General features: G+C 35.4%; 2 protein-coding genes and 2 non-coding genes across 6 annotated transcripts; 2 read left to right on the top strand and 2 right to left on the bottom strand.

Moving 5' to 3' along the window:
* Positions 1-58: 58 nt before the first annotated feature.
* On the top strand, positions 59-143 carry LOC149013247 (small nucleolar RNA snoR14). The gene has a single exon (XR_016174233.1). It is a non-coding gene; the product is annotated as a small nucleolar RNA snoR14 (small nucleolar RNA).
* Positions 144-333: 190 nt separating this feature from the next.
* LOC149013246 (small nucleolar RNA SNORD36) lies at positions 334-413 on the top strand. Its single transcript, XR_016174166.1, has one exon. It is a non-coding gene; the product is annotated as a small nucleolar RNA SNORD36 (small nucleolar RNA).
* A 631-nt stretch (positions 414-1,044) lies between these two features.
* LOC149013245 (peroxidase 20-like) lies at positions 1,045-2,403 on the bottom strand. The gene is made up of 4 exons (XM_089160043.1): positions 2,140-2,403; positions 1,832-2,023; positions 1,568-1,733; positions 1,045-1,478 (listed from the first exon to the last, which is right to left on the bottom strand). Exons 1-4 carry the CDS (start codon positions 2,362-2,364, stop codon positions 1,045-1,047), a joined length of 1,017 nt encoding a protein of 338 aa, XP_089016169.1. The 5' UTR covers positions 2,365-2,403.
* A 603-nt stretch (positions 2,404-3,006) lies between these two features.
* On the bottom strand, positions 3,007-10,813 carry LOC149013244 (type I inositol polyphosphate 5-phosphatase 2-like). 3 transcript variants are annotated; one of them, XM_089158818.1, is made up of 11 exons: positions 10,145-10,811; positions 9,318-9,346; positions 9,129-9,228; positions 8,936-9,040; positions 8,610-8,697; positions 7,974-8,084; positions 6,420-7,221; positions 6,139-6,323; positions 5,469-5,577; positions 4,813-4,961; positions 3,007-3,838 (listed from the first exon to the last, which is right to left on the bottom strand). In XM_089158818.1, exons 2-11 carry the CDS (start codon positions 9,339-9,341, stop codon positions 3,625-3,627), a joined length of 1,887 nt encoding a protein of 628 aa, XP_089014944.1. In that variant the 5' UTR covers positions 9,342-9,346; positions 10,145-10,811; the 3' UTR covers positions 3,007-3,624. The 3 variants fall into 3 exon arrangements, with proteins under 3 accessions (XP_089014944.1, XP_089014945.1, XP_089014946.1); XM_089158819.1 differs by lacking the exon at positions 10,145-10,811 and having other exon boundaries at positions 9,318-10,135; XM_089158820.1 differs by lacking the exon at positions 3,007-3,838 and having other exon boundaries at positions 4,809-4,961; positions 10,145-10,813.
* Positions 10,814-15,603: the final 4,790 nt, after the last annotated feature.

The following is a 15,603-nucleotide window of genomic DNA, read 5'->3' as shown; positions in this document are numbered from 1 at the left end:
TTTTTATAAACTAGGGTTACTTTATAGCTTTGGTCGGGAGGTTGATAAGAGGGAGAATGCGAGATGAAGATGAATTCATGTCTGTCAATCCCCTGAATATCAAAACTGTTGTCAACTCATGAATCCCGACAGGTTCTGATCGTAATCCCCTCTTCAACTCCTCCCGATGGCTTCTGGTTTCTGGTAATCTTTTAAAATTTAGGTTTTTTAGGTACTTTGATTGTGCTTTCAATGTAGGTTTTTTTTTTTTTTTTGGATATTGGATCTCCTAGAAATTGGAGGTAGAATTCTAAAGGTCGATATTTTCAAACAATTTCCCCATTTTGATTTTCTGAGCAGATGATGAAAGATATTACTTTGAAACTGATATTCCATGAAGTTTCTAATATCGAGCTTTTTAAAACTGATGCTCAGTCTGCCTCTCTTCTTCTACTTTTATCAGCCGTGATTTTTCTGTTCTTGGAAGTAACGGTTTTCTAGTCTGAAACGAAAAATTGAATCAAAGAATAATTTTTTACGTGTTTATGTTTTTTTTAATGGTGTTTTTGATTCGACAGTTTTGTAACGAAAGTTGATTTTGGTGTTTTTGTTTCCTTGTTCCAATTTCCAGTTAAGAAATTTTCATTGTTTGGTGAACCTAAGAACGATATTTACAATGTCTGCTATAAGCACGACAAGAAGCAGAGGGAATTCAGCCTTCAAAATAAAAATTGGAACAAAAACAAATTGCAGGGTGGATAATGTTAAATTGCTTCCAAGTAATCAGCTTTATGGATCTTTCTTGCTGAACCGTCTGTTAATGAATAGCCATTGAGGAAGCTTAATAAGCTTCAGGAAGTATTTTTTAACCAATTCTAAAAATTCTAAAAAAATGTAGCTTGAAAAACACAAGCTTATAACCAATTCAATTCACAATTTAAAATCTGAATGTAATAGTAAGGATTGTTAGATTAAACTGGTTTTCTGCAAAGACAATGGAAAACTTACCCTCAATATTAGCTTCATATGTTACAATCTCCTATTCAATCTCCTACTTGGAAGGAGTTACTTGGAAGGAGTTGCAGGGTTAACAAATCGGCAATTCCGGCGGATTTCTCCCTGATCTCCGGTGAGCACATTGATGCTTCCCATCTTAATCATTGATTTTGCAAATTGATTGAAGAAGAGCCGTTGGTCAGAGGCATAAGCCCACACTTTCTTCAATATGTTGCCTTCATGATCTTGAGTTACTAATACATTGTCACTTATTAACAACCCCTTTCCCTGAAGAAGATTAATGTAGTATTTGTTGTCAAATCTTGCGGAAGTCATGAAATCAAGAGGCATTGCTGCATTGTCTCTCCCTTTTCTTGGACAAAAGGATCTTAGCATTCCATTGAAGATGTTATATCTTTTGTATCTATCATATTCCACCTCTGTGTTGTTATAGATCCTCTGCCGAAAACTTGAACACCGCGATTTTCCAATTGTATGACTACCTGTTCAAACACCATAGCCATCATCAGACATGAAACAGTAGCAGGAAAGTAATATATGATGGCAATTAGGTTCTGAAAATTCAGATTACCTGAAAGTGCAACCAAGTCCCAGATGTCAAGACCCTGTTGTTGAAAGTTTGCAATGAGAGCCTCAAGAGAAGAATTAGGAGCTGGAATGAACTGGTTGGCACCATTAAAGCTTGCTTTCAGAGAATCCTTTCTCCCTAGCTCTACTTCCCACCTTGGACCACCTCTCTGGATACAGAAAACAAAACACAAGATTAGAACATCTTAAACCAATTCACAGAGAGAAACATAGGTGATCATGAATCTTGAGACACATGGAGAGATACCAATTCAACAGAATCACGAGCCACGATTGCAAGAATATCAGCACAAGAAACAGTATAAGGACATGCTTCTTCTAAGATATACTTGATCTTATCAATGACCCCAAACCCTCTTACGGAGTTGTTGTTAGGCCCTGCTTGTTTCTCACTCACTATGTCACCATAGCTATCCAAGAGAAGTGATGCATCACAACCCTGCAAACACAAGAGATCATAACAACAAAACCAACATTGTGAACATCTATGTTCCACTTCCAAATCACAAATTACCTAAAAAACAAATGTAAGTGGTGTTTGTAAATTTGCTAAACCATGACAAAGCAATCATGAAAATGCAAGCGAAGAAGAGAGGCCGCCATTCGAGGTTCCTTATGCACAGCGATCTCCACATTGCGTCTCACAATCTTCTCTACAAGCGGACATGATACCTTGTAATAATCCCAATAAAGAACTCCACTATTGTAACTTGAATCCGCCTCAGAATTATACAGGAAGAACAAAGCTAATATCATTAAAGACACCTTAACAAGCGCCATTAATGGAAGAACACAAAGATTTAAAACCTTACACTGGTAGTTATAGTTAGAGACACTAACCTTTATTTATACTAGCTGTCTCTATTTGTTCATTCCTTCTTGTTAGTCAAAACCAACTACTGTCAAACAAGTTTCCTTTATCCTTTATTTTATTTTGTATACGTATGCTTCTGATCAAGGTTGATACAACTAACATAACCTAATGCTTTGCTATGCTAACTTCACTTGAAGGCAACCCAAGTAATCTTATTTTGGCAAAACAAATAACCAAATAGAATGATTTTTAAAGATCCCTTCATCTTTATAGCAAATCGTTTGGTCACTCCAGCTTTAAATCTTTTTTACTGTTTATCATTGTTGTTTAATTAAAACAAATGATTTTCTTGGGGGCATTTCTTACCTAATTCACCAAAACTAATGATTTTAGATAACCCAATTAGTTTCACTCTTGGCAAATTGTCAAATTTACTGCTTCACTCAATCCTGTTCTTCCATTTCAAATCCCTTGTTTCCACTGTTTTACCCTTGTATCAATATCGTTGTATCATAATACAAAATTACGTATAACACGAATACTTGTACTGGTTTATGAAGAATGACCCGCATTGACATGTTCTGAAATTCGGGAATTCACACCTTAGGGTTTTGAGTGAGAATTTTGTAACCCCATGCAAAATTGCAAAATTAATTTCTGCATGACACCAATGAGAATCAGATATGGGAATCAGATTTAAACTGGAAAAGACTGTTAATATACACCAATGATACAGAAAATCTGAGAACCACCATAATATCAGCATCATAAAAATTGATGATTACAACACATATACGTAATTCATTAAAAAGAAAAAACTCCCACTCCTGTACAAAATTTTCAGTATTGAAACCCAGATCCAACACATTTCATTCATATCTTACTCAGCTTATACAACTAAAAACAATTCTACATGGATCTATGGAGGTCATTTTCTCTGACTTCTACTCTTCATGTTAATGACTTCACCTAAGCACCAGTTACATTACCCGTATGCTGGGCATACTAAACAATATGAACCAGAGATGGAACTCTTACAACTGGTTGAATCCCATATAGAAACATCTTCAATATGGGTTGACAGATTTGCTAGTTGCTTCAGAGTTATGAATTAGCATATAATCCTGCATGATCATCATAACCCATGTAAGGAATTCAATTGAATCACAGACCGTTTATAAACAGATCTCATCAAGACTTTCAACCATCTCCTCGAACTATGCCTGTCAAAAATTTCCACTCCCCAATTCATCAAGAAATACTTCTGGATGCACTGCAGCATTTTTTAAATTCAGCACTTTCTGGAGCTTTCGGTGGTCCAAGACTTCAATATCAATTGAGAAGATTGAGCTAACAGGGCGATGATCTGAAAACCTTATTTCAGCACGCTTGTAGTCAAGCTGTTTGATGCCCTTCCCTGACCACAGAATGCGATCACACCTGACATGATATAGAAGAAATTCAACATTATGTACATGGAAATCAATTTTACTGTCTATTATCATGTATTCTAGTAAATCAATGGTAGAAAGGCCTAGTCCACCCAATTTGAATTATAACTTTTGTATTACCACCAAACTTCCAATCCAGCATGGATGAGGAAATTAAAGCATGTATAGTTTAATAAGCAAGAAACAAGAAAGGGAAAAGTAAAAACTAAAAATAAATAAAAAATGAAGGCTCAATTGAATACATAGTAGTACACAGCAGCAGTACAGTGAGAGGGATCACCCTTCTACAGGTCTAAACTAGCAAGTTCTGAAGCTAAGAAAACCAATTCAGATACGTCAAAAAAATATATAAGAAAATTTGTGAACCGGTGCAAGAGGCTCTTGCCAATGCAGGATCAGTACCCCAATACAGCCCCTTATTTCATGGGTTTTCTCTTTTGAGGGTTGGGGGTGGGGGTGCTGTTGGGGCTATAGTAAAAGATGCATAAACATGCACTACTATTTCCTATAAAAAGACAGAGAAGACAGAATTCTGCACTTGATACTCTTATACAAGTACCAGCCAGTGGTCACTACATGGACATTTCCAAAGAAATTTGTTGAGCTCCCCAGGGTTTAGCCAAAGGCTACCTTAGATTTTATCTTAAGTGGTGGCAATACTTCAAAAACTTGCAGTCCTCTAATGCTCAGCAAAAGAACCATAGAGGTGAACCTCAGACTTCATGCTTGAAGTAGCTATGGTTCAGCAAAGAGAAGATAATACTTTAGATTTCATAAACTGAGAATCTTATATAAAAATATGGGTTTTCCCTGAATAGTGAAGTACATGAAGCAGCAGTCTGCAACAAACAATCCAATCTACAACCATGTATTATTCGAGATTAAAAAATAATAATAATATTAATAATAACTAATTACTAAAAACTTTCAAAACTCAGGCTTTTAGCCACAAATCTGCCTTACCATGCTGGGGATCTCTTATTCTCCACTTCTTTTGGATTTTCTCCAACATATCTATCTGAGTTGAGTTCATATTTGTATGTGGGTGGGAAGTTAATCACCCCCTCGTTCCATCCATCAAAGACATGACCACGGCGGAGTTCTTTTCTCAGCTGCCACATTCACCAAAGTTTCCATCAAAATTTTAAATTGTTGTAAGCTATGACAAGTAATGATGCAAGCAGATGAAGTCAGAAGCTGTACTTCCAAAAAAATAAGCATCAATAAGGTGATGCAGGATCTATAAAATAGTTGGACGGCTTGGATCCTTCATCCCTTCATGCTTCTAAGTGCCAGTAAGTATGCTGAAGATCTAACATCCCCAGACATACACATCCCTGATCCATTTTACATAATAGGGTGCCTAATAGCAACAGAATGAAGCTTTGGCCATAATGTGGTCCTAGGATGCATTCAATTTGAAAAAGAATCATCCAAGATTTACCAAGTACTAAAGATCTGGGAAGAGTATAAAGTGACCAGATATAACAAATATATTTCAGATTGGGCAAGTCCAAATGAGTAATCGCACTGTACTCTAGGGAATTTTGGCTGACCTAATCAGCTGAAGTGGGATTCAATTTTGTGATATAGTAGACTTAAAAAACCATGCGCTTCACCTGGTCACTACGGATGAGCTCATCCCATTGTTTCTTAGCCACGAGCCTTCGTACCTCAGCATCCGACATATTAAGACGATAATTCAAATCCCCAAACCAGAAAATCTGGCTGTTCACCATTCAAAAAACCAAACCAAAGATTAATCAAACACATCAAATGTGTACATTAAATAATAAGACAGAGAGAGTACCAGGCCAAACTACTTTTACGACTCTAAACATTCCAGGGAAACCTCAGGTCCAGTGGATTAACATGAAGAGCTATACTGAAGAGAAAGAGAGGTGGAGAGGGGTGGATCTATTTAATATTTTCTCTTTTCAACTGCCTTTTATAGGGTGAATAATTCTTACTGACTAAAATTACTTGGTAGGAAACACAGGTGCAGAGTAAATTAACTCATTAAGAAGGGTCATCAATATCTGAATTATTCACAACGAATTTGCCCATATGCTTTGACTGGAGTCAGCCACATGAATATAAGACAAAAATTGGGAGTCAGTGATCCATGGTTTGATATTGATGAGATAACAGATACAAGGACACCTCAGAAAATACAAAAGACCGTCTACTAACACCAATAAAATTCCTAGACAGGCATAATCAGTTTCATATGATCATCAAGCATTGGAGCTATGTGAACTTTAGGATAATGATAGGAAAAAAGCTTACTCATGAGATCGAATAGTCTTTGGCTGATCTTCATTGAAACCACGAGAGAAATGCGTACGTCGTAAGATTTCATAAACGTCAGAGTTACGTCTTTGTTCATCCCCCTCTTTTTGACCCGATGTTAGATGTGAACAAACAAAACAAAGCCGTGTTTGAAAAAGAGACATGCTAACAGAAACAGATCCCTGCATCAAATAAATATCAAGTAGCATTTACATTAGATATTCAGAAAGAAGGCTAATTAATTGATATCTGCACTTATAATTCAAGATATCAGAAACCTTGTTTCCCATGTAGCCCATGAGACCAACTCCCACTGGTGAAACCTTCAAATTGTTTATGTGCCTCCTCAACCTTCTACGAACCCAAATTGATACATAAATACCAACCATCTGCTTGCTAAAAATACGCACGTATCTAGCACGGGTTCTTTTGACTTTGCAATGCCACCTTTGTGCTTCAAAGTGAGAATTTTCATCTTCTTCACTTGAACTTTCAGAATCATCAGAAAAAGAGAGCACTCCAGACAGATCTTGCGGTGATGAGCACATCAAATCTAGGTTTTCTGTGCTACTTTGCACTCTTTTCAATCCACCATTCAATAAAGCTTGATCAGTGACAACTAGAGGCTTCTCAATCCAATTAAAGCCAATTCTTGCTGAACTAAATGCTTTCCGCATTACTTCATTGGAAGAATTTACTTGTGTCTTCATATCTAATGGGTGTTCAGGCCAATCTAATCCATCATAACTGTCAATTCCATATGGTCTCTTCGACTGGAACTTTTTAGGAGTACTGATTGTTCCTTCTATATATTGAAGTTCAAAGTCACTAACATTATTGAGCCCCACAGACTTCTTGGTCACCACATCTACTTCAGCAACTATCTCATCTGCAAGTATATCTTCAGCAGAATGCGTCCTCAATATTGGTGAGGAAGGGGCACTGTAACTTGCAAATTTTGTTTCTGATCGTGAATACTTATTGAGGGTTCTACGAATGATTGCTTCCCATTTTGGAATTGGCCTGTTATCCTCTGCTCCCAGTACATTCCCAGCATTCAAAGGCACCACCTCTTGGAAACTGTAGATAGAGAATAGATATACAATGTCAATGTTCATTTAAAGATTCCACATTTCCTCCAGAAAACATAAGAATGGAATTTGTCAAGCAGCGCAACATACTGAAGTAAAAAGATACACTGGATGATAAAAATAAAAATAAAAATAAGAATAAATTATCAAGTGCTATAAGAGACAATGAAGAATTGCATTTGCTGGAATAAATAAAATGGGTATCACATGACTAAACAGAGAAGTACATTAGTAATAAATAGGAAATGGACAGAGAAATTCTCAGAAAGTAACAGTATTGAGATCATCAAGCATGTAGCATGGACATAAATGAGGATAATTACAAGTTGAAAAGAACCGAGAATGACACTCAACAGAAAACTACAAGAATCATTCCACTGAAATTATGATGAGAAAAATATAGTTGGACTACCAACAGATTGCTACTTTTAGATCATAATTTCAAAGCAAATAGAAGCTTCTTACGCTAGACATGGTTGGAAACATTTGACTAGGCTAATCAGGGGGACTAGTAGCTTTTTTCTGGTTTTTGTTTTCATCTGCAACAAGTTCGAAGAGTGGAAGGAGGGAAAAGATGACCTGGCTCCTAACTTTCATGCTTACAAGTAATAGGTTAAAACAAGAAATCAAAGTTAAAATATAAACATATCATCCCAATAATAAGATTGTATGTTGTTAAGCTCGCTATTCATGAAATTCAAGGAAATACAAAAAGATTCATCAATGCAAGGAAATACTCACCCAATAACATACATATCTGCTGGTTCTTCCATACCAAGCCACTCTTCAAGTTCAATATTAGGATCCTCACCTGGAAGTCTTCCAGCAACATTCCATGTTCCTATCATTAGCCTAGACAACAACAAATGTCATGAGGGAAATAGGGACAAATTTTTTTTACTGTTTCAAGAATAAGACCAGCTGGTCATGCACGCCGAGAAGACAGTTTCAGGCTTGATCCAGTTCAACCTGGTTTTGACCAGTCAAACATGCTTACATAAATGACAGAACTCTTTATGTACCAGACACAAAAAGTTTACATGGTTTGAAAGAAAACTGTGTCCATTCAATGATGCGTTCCCCAACCCAGCTTTATGGGATGAGTATCAAAACAATGGAAAATCTTGTTTCCATGCTCAGATCAACCTAATTTTCAAAACTATCACACTTTTTCTTTCCTATATGGGATCATTTTCCCTTGGAAATACCCTCCTGGGAGCCCCCCAAGAGAGTAGCATTCCAAGTAGTTCAGAGCAATTTGTTCTTTCTTTATCCTTTTCCTTTGGTTGGGGTGGGAGATCCAAGGAAAGGGCAAGTATTTTTGTAGTCTTTGTTTCAATTTCCATGAATGAAAATGATAATAGCTAATATCCAAACCTGATATCCTTTCTATTAATGTATTGAACGCGTAGAGTTTCTGACTTTCCTCTCCTATGTCTCAAAAGATTACCCTTGGATTGTGTCCCTATACAGATAAAAAAAATTAAAAAAAATCAAAACATAAATGAGAGATATAGATGGATAAGTTAGCAGAGAGAAGGGGGGGGGGGGTAGAGCAGAGGGCTGATATTTTGACAATACTTTTTCCACCCCCTCCCCCACTAATGGTGCAAAGCAAGCTCAAGCAGGAAGTCTTCAGATATAGTTAGCGAAAGATAGAGATAGTATGAGGAACAAATTACTGAAATATAGGTTATTATTACCTGAAGCTTGATTTGGGTATGCAGATTGATCCCCCGATGTTCTGCAAAGCCGATGTCCAACTAAGCGTTCTTTTATGCGTTCTTTTGTAACTCTAGGAGAGAATGCTGAATAAAGATTGGGAAAATAATAAGCACCATCAGCCATTATGAATAACCAGGTTAACTTCTAATTGTCACAATTTTGTAATCATACCATCATCCTCACTCTCAGTATCAACCTCATCTTCACTAAATTCATTCACCTTGGGTTTAATATTTAGCCATTTCTTCATTATAATGGAAGGCCAGAAGGCCTGCATACATGCCATAGTTAGAAACCATAATTTTGACAAGGATGTAGAAAAACAGGTGAGCAAGAAATATAAAAACACATAGCACATACCTCAGGACGCTTCTTTGCTCTCATTGTTCCTGTAAAAGTTCAGAGAGGGATTTTAATGGAACCTAAACAAACAGAACAGAGCTAGAAGATACAGCTCCAAATTGAAGTAGAAAATCTCCCACTGTTCTAGTTTTTAAATTGGTTAATTAAGAAGCTTTCCGACCATGGGGATTATCTAATGCCCCAGAAATAGATTCATATTATGACCAAATAGAAAGGACAGAACAATGGTAGCCAACTTGAGCCGACTTTATAATCTCAAGTTGCACAATCATTCATTCATTCATTGGTTTCAAATTCCTGCCACGCGTCATACTTCAGAACTTGAATTATAGAAAGTTGAAACTTCATAAATTTTAAGAAAAGCAGTGGACTTTCAATCTTTTTAAAATCACCATTGATGCTGCAGCTACTATCTAAACCAGGCTCTGTGTCTGTGTGAGAGCAGCTGGGGAAAAAGAAAAAGATTAAAAGACCATAAAGAAATCAAAAGATTAAGCAAAATAATGCAATCCACCGAAGAGATAACCCATTGACGGATAACCCATTAACAGATCTTTATAGAAAAACCAAAATTAGACCATGATGCAGACTACACGAGGGATAACCCAATAATGGATCTTTTAACTAATCTAAACAATGAATAAGCGTCAAAATTCAAGCACTGAACAGTAAGAAAAACAATTCCCAGCAAACCCTCCTCCAGCCGGACGAAGGTTGAACTGGGTTACTGTAAGCAGGCCATCTTCTATAAAACGAACACAACCAGAAGCCAAAAGTATATTAAAATGGAATTAAACTGGAAACGAATGAGTCATAAGGCTTACCTTATTAATACAACATTAAGACACTGCTGCTATCATCATTTTGCTAAGACTGTAAACACATCCCGCATATAGAACCACGAACAGTTGATATTACGTTAAAATAAGAGTTTTGACGCTACAAACTAACAGATTCAGGTCAAATAGATGATGGGTTTGTAAATAAAGAATCAATAGATGCTGTCCAGCCAGTCCAGGGAGTGACGAATTAGAAGTTAGAGAAAGGACAACAGTGAATAAGCAAGATATGAACAGTGAAGCAATGCTTATTGCTGAAAGCAAGCTGAGAAGAAGTGGACCCTGGATGCCACTATTGGTGGAGGTGATGTATTCAAATAGTGAAAGCCATCCGTGTGGAATTGAAGAGAAGATGTCACTGATGACAGCCATGGAAACGGAATAACGAAATTGAAAAGGAATTCTGCAAGGCAAGATGTTCTGCAGATTCTTTTGCCTCAATCTTTTTCTCTCTTTCTTCCTAAAAATCTAAAGAGGCTTCGTTGCTTTGTTATTCCATTTTCCTCTTTATATTTAATAAGCAAAAAATACTTCTGCGCACTAAGCTGTAATTTGAGAGAAAGAACAATAGTGGTGGTGGTGAAGTTCCCTTCTGCTAGAAGGAAAATTAAAGAAACAAAAAGCAGAGATGTTCAAAGTTCAAACCTGAAAAAAGGAAACCTTTTTTGATGAATAAATTACATGATGTAAATTTTAAATGATTTCAGTTTTTTTAACTTAAATTTTGCTTTATTTTCTGTCTAATTTCACTGGATCCGAATAACAAAAATATTTCTTTTATAAAAAAGAAAAATACATCAAAGAAAAAAGAAAAAGGAAGCTACACACAGACAGTATCAATATTATCAAATGGTCTTGAAAGTTGAAACCAAAAAGTTTGCCTTTCTCTAAAGCTTTGTTTGCCAAATATTTGCAAAAAAACATACCTTACTGCAAACAGAAAAAGCAGTCATCTAAGCAGTAAAACAACAATGAATATTCAAGAAAATAGTAACAAAGTTTTAGGGCCAGAGCTTCTTTGTGTTCATCACTTTATTCCGTAATTGAGCGTTTGGAGTTGATTCAACATTCAACGTTTCATTTTAGTTAACGTGCTTTTGAAAATATTTTAGACTTCTACTTCAACAAGCTGACCCATATACACAGGACCCAATTCAATCAAAAATAAATCATCATTTATCTATAAAAAAAATGACTGACCCAATTAAATTCAATTAATTTTTTTTAATTATAGAATAATAATATTAATAATAAAATAAATTGCAAAACTACAATTTTTGGGTTTTTTTTTTTTTTTTTTTTGGTGTGGAAAACCGGTAGCTTAATTGAGGTAGGTGCACCTCAATTAACTTTTTAGTTTTAACTTTATACATATAAGAGAATGGAGCCCCAAAGAGACTTGAATTCTTAACATCTTATTTAGGAGGTGGAGCCGATCGTTTATAAAGGACCAAGTTCTATTATATGAAACAACTTATTGGATTGGACATTGATTACAAGCACCATAGAATTGATGGCTCACCTAACATTTAGGTATCTGGTTTAAATCTATTTTGACTAGACAATTGATGAACTCTCTTTCCATGGCATTTCTAGCATCTTTGCATGGCTCTATACATAGCAATGGAGCTTGAGTTATAAGTTTTTTCTTATAAACTCGGCAAAACAATGATGTATGAATTTGGAATTTTCTTCTTGTTTGACATGCTTAAGTGGTCAAATAATTTGTAATCTTACTCTTTTAGCCTCTTTAGTATATTGCAACTCTCTCTTTTATTTTCAATGAAAGTATATCATGCCACTTGTTCTAATGAAAGTATATCATGCCATTCCACTGGTTCAGCCAAAAAGTATGTTAGATATATCGTCTTTAGATACTAATTTAATGAGACACACCATCGCAGGGTTGCTCAGTTGGCAAATTCAACACCTCTTAGTAGAGGTTGTGAGTTCGATTATGCCTGATGGTATATTATGTAATATCCCCATCTCCAATATATATAAAAAAAATTCATATGTTTCAAAAAAATAATCTAATGATACATCACTCTTAAATTACTCTTAAAATTTCTTTAATCCCTAATTTTAGAAAGCTTAAGAGAATAAGATTATGACAATCTTTTCATCTTTTGGGGGGTTAAAAACCAAATGCCCATCAAAACTATATTTCTGTTGAAAGATTCAAGTGTGTCCTCAACTGGGGAGACTTTTGAGCAATGCAAGTGAAATAGTTAAAGATATCCCTCAAACTTGAATGACTTGCAGAGATTGAATGATTAAGTGTGAATTTTGAATTGTATGATGAAGAATTAGAAAAATTGTCTCACTAGAACTTTTTTTTTCTTTGTAAGTAGGATATGGTAATTATGTATTTTAAAGAAGACACTCTTTAGTTCAACTAAAAGCATTTTCAAGAAATTCATCTTAGATAGGAAAGAAAATAACCTACAGTTGAAATATAGAAATTATTTGCTGAAATGTATTACAATTTTCTTTTCTGTTGGATTTCATTTGATTTTCTTTTTTTTTGGTCATACAAAGGACAGTGTTGTATCAATCAAATAATTATTACTTTTGGAGGATGTGCACCATTTTTCATCAATTTTACATCTATATAAAGGTGAAAGTGACTGACCCTTATTAGCATTGCTATGAATTTTTCCATGAATTACTTGAGTATACAAGAGACTATACTCCACACAAAAAAAAAAAAAAAAAAAAAACCACTATGCTTCACAAGGATTCCTGCAATCTATGCAATTATTCGCACTTGATAAATATAATATCTATGTGAATATTGATGAACAGTCAACAATTTAAAATTTCTTCCAATGGTTGGTGATAATATCTAAAATTTGGCTCATATGTGACTTGTGAAGAAGCAGCCAGAAAGTATGGTTGGATTTTGGCTTTGTATACAAATATATGCTATAGAATTGCACTGATTGGCCATGAAGCATCACCAACATTTAATCACATAGTTAATTAAATTGCAAAATCTTAGCTTGATTGGCTTCTTCTTTCCTAATGGAATTTAATTAATTTGGCTTGTTTCCCTCTTCGTGTCTCAAGACACAATTCTTCTATTTTCTAACTTATCTTATCCTCTTCGTTCTTCTATTTGCATTAATCTAAGGAAAATGCCTTGGCATTAGGAGGCAAAGCTATCAAACGAAGACTTTGGGAAGAGAAACCCACTTGATGGATTCTGACCACCAAGAGAAGAGCTCAAGTAACAGTTCCAAAGTCTAAATCAACATAAAGAAGTACAAACAGAAGATGTAACATCTGAAATCCCATTTGAATAACAATCATAAAAAAGCTTCATGCATAAGCTTCGGAAAAGTTAGGTAAAACAACAGGTCAAAAATGAGTTGTGAGATCAAACCATGGAGGAACTCATCTCATCATCGAACCCAGATTAGTTAAGACAAGAATAGTGTCTCAATGTGTCTCGGCAACTGATAATACCAAGAGATGTAAGATGGAATCCATAATTTAGTGTTGAGGACATCTTTTCCCCATAATTTCTTTATGGGTTTTCTTCTCCCTTACTATGCTTAGTGAAGTATACACAACACTTGAGTCATTGTGATAGAGTAACTGACCAAACATTTCTTTGTACAATCTTAGCTTAAAGTGAGTAGGAAAGCAGCCAAAATTACAGATAATGTCATTTTGTATTCTATATTATTATAGGTAAATAGAACATGGTACCTGCCCTCTAGGACCTGCACATACATATGGCCAATGAAATGATATAGAAGATGCATCATCAGAGAAGGGTGATCATTCAATACCCCCATGAATCTAGGAACAAGGGCTACTGAACTGATTAGTGCTCTTCTTGATCTATGGTCAGCTGCTCATGTTGCTTCAGTTGCTGTACTTCCACCAGTCACCTATCATAATCAAGAAAGAACATCACACCAGCTAAAACCTCGCTGTTTCTCACAGATATTTTTCTTCTGGAAATGAAAATATCTTGTAGGTTCCACTGAATTCCATGTTTTCCATCACTGGGTCAATCAAAATTGGGTGGATATGTTCTGCTTCAACCATGGAAATGATAACAGAGGCATTATCAAACCTCACCAACTCCAGCAAAGTGTAAAAGAACAATCTACTTAAAACACAACAGAAGAATGAAACACTTGACAAGTTTCTATCAAGATTTTGGTTTACTGTGTGTTTTGTCTTGGCATGATGCAGGACCACATTCAGAGAGACCACACATATAAGATAATTTTTACTCACTAGTGACTGTTCAAGACATTTGGATTAACATGAACACAACAGAGCAGAGGAGCTTCCGTCAATATATTCCTTCATCTTCAGATTTCACAATCAAATAAGATGGCATCAAACAGAAGAAAAAAAATATTCGAATTGGAAAATGACCTGATTGAATTGCTCATGCAGCAGAAAAAGAGATTGGATTTTTTATTTCTTAACATGGAAATGCAGGTCAGGAGGTCGTTGGGGAAGGTAAAATTGATGCAAAAGACTCAAAGAGAACTTTCCCATAACTTTACTTTCCACTCTTATTTCTTTTTGTAGAGATAGTTATTGGAGACAACCATATGCTGTTGTTAATATGTATATATGTATATATATGATTAATGACATGAAAAGTCTCCACAAGGCATGATATAATCTTTTCCATCATCATTATGATAATGTAATCCAGATCCTACATCTCACAACACACTCCTAGTTAAATTTTTTCGGGAAGTCAAGTAAACCAAGGTATTTTCCAGCAAAATAATTATCATTTGAATAAGGGAAAGGAGGATAGAAATTCAGGTAATTGTATGCATCTCAATCTAAGTTCTATTAAGGCATGATATTGATATCATTTGCAATGTTTGCAGTTTTTCCTGTATCAGTTATTACGAGGACTGAAGTAAATTGCTGGGCTTCAGATAGAGTTTCCTTGCAGCTAGTTTTCTATAGTCCAAGACATCTCCTTAAAAATTTTCTGCTTTTTCCCCATGAAAGAAATGAAGGATAGTTCTTCTTGGCCTCTAAAATTATCATTCATACTCCCTTTTAACAAATTATGCATTTCCTCAAAAGAAAATGAAGTATGAATATCATGGTCTAGTCACAAGAATGTGGCACAATTTGGTCCTGGTGTTTGATTACCATGGTCATTAGTCTGAAATTTTCCTGCTACTGCTTTAAGTTATGGTACTCTTGAGATGTCAATTTAGCCGTGGCAAATCTGTTTTACCACCCAATGCAATATAGAGACTCTTTCTGGAGTCTTTCTGGAGTCTCTATATCTTTTCAAAAGAAGCAGAAAAAGCTAAAACAGAAAAGAGGGTTCTTTTCTTTATCTATTTATTATTTCTTTTTGTTGGTTGTTTTGGGAGGGTGTGTGTGTTTGGAGCAGGCGAAAGAAGGTAGGTTACCTTTCTCTTTCTTTTATTGTGCTGCTT

Source organism: Hakea prostrata, chromosome 6, assembly GCF_041222555.1.
Source record: "Hakea prostrata isolate BN-2017 chromosome 6, UWA_Hpros_2, whole genome shotgun sequence".
Classification (NCBI taxonomy): Eukaryota; Viridiplantae; Streptophyta; class Magnoliopsida; order Proteales; family Proteaceae; genus Hakea; species Hakea prostrata.
The sequence above is the reverse complement of the archived record's forward strand: the minus strand, read 5'-3'. Positions and strand labels throughout refer to the sequence as shown.

Excerpts from the sequence above, each read along its gene's own strand:
- LOC149013245 (XM_089160043.1), bottom strand. The coding sequence starts at position 2,364 with ATGGCGCTTGTTAAGGTGTCTTTAATGATATTAGCTTTGTTCTTCCTG. Across the intron at positions 2,024-2,139 it reads TTCATGATTGCTTTGTCATG|GGTTGTGATGCATCACTTCT; the intron begins GTTTAGCAAATT and ends TTGTGTTTGCAG. Across the intron at positions 1,479-1,567 it reads GGACTTGGTTGCACTTTCAG|GTAGTCATACAATTGGAAAA; the intron begins GTAATCTGAATT and ends GTGTTTGAACAG.
- LOC149013244 (XM_089158818.1), bottom strand. The coding sequence starts at position 9,341 with ATGAGAGCAAAGAAGCGTCCTGAG. Across the intron at positions 9,041-9,128 it reads TACTGAGAGTGAGGATGATG|CATTCTCTCCTAGAGTTACA; the intron begins GTATGATTACAA and ends ATCTTTATTCAG. Across the intron at positions 4,962-5,468 it reads AGCTCATCCGTAGTGACCAG|CTGAGAAAAGAACTCCGCCG; the intron begins GTGAAGCGCATG and ends TGAATGTGGCAG.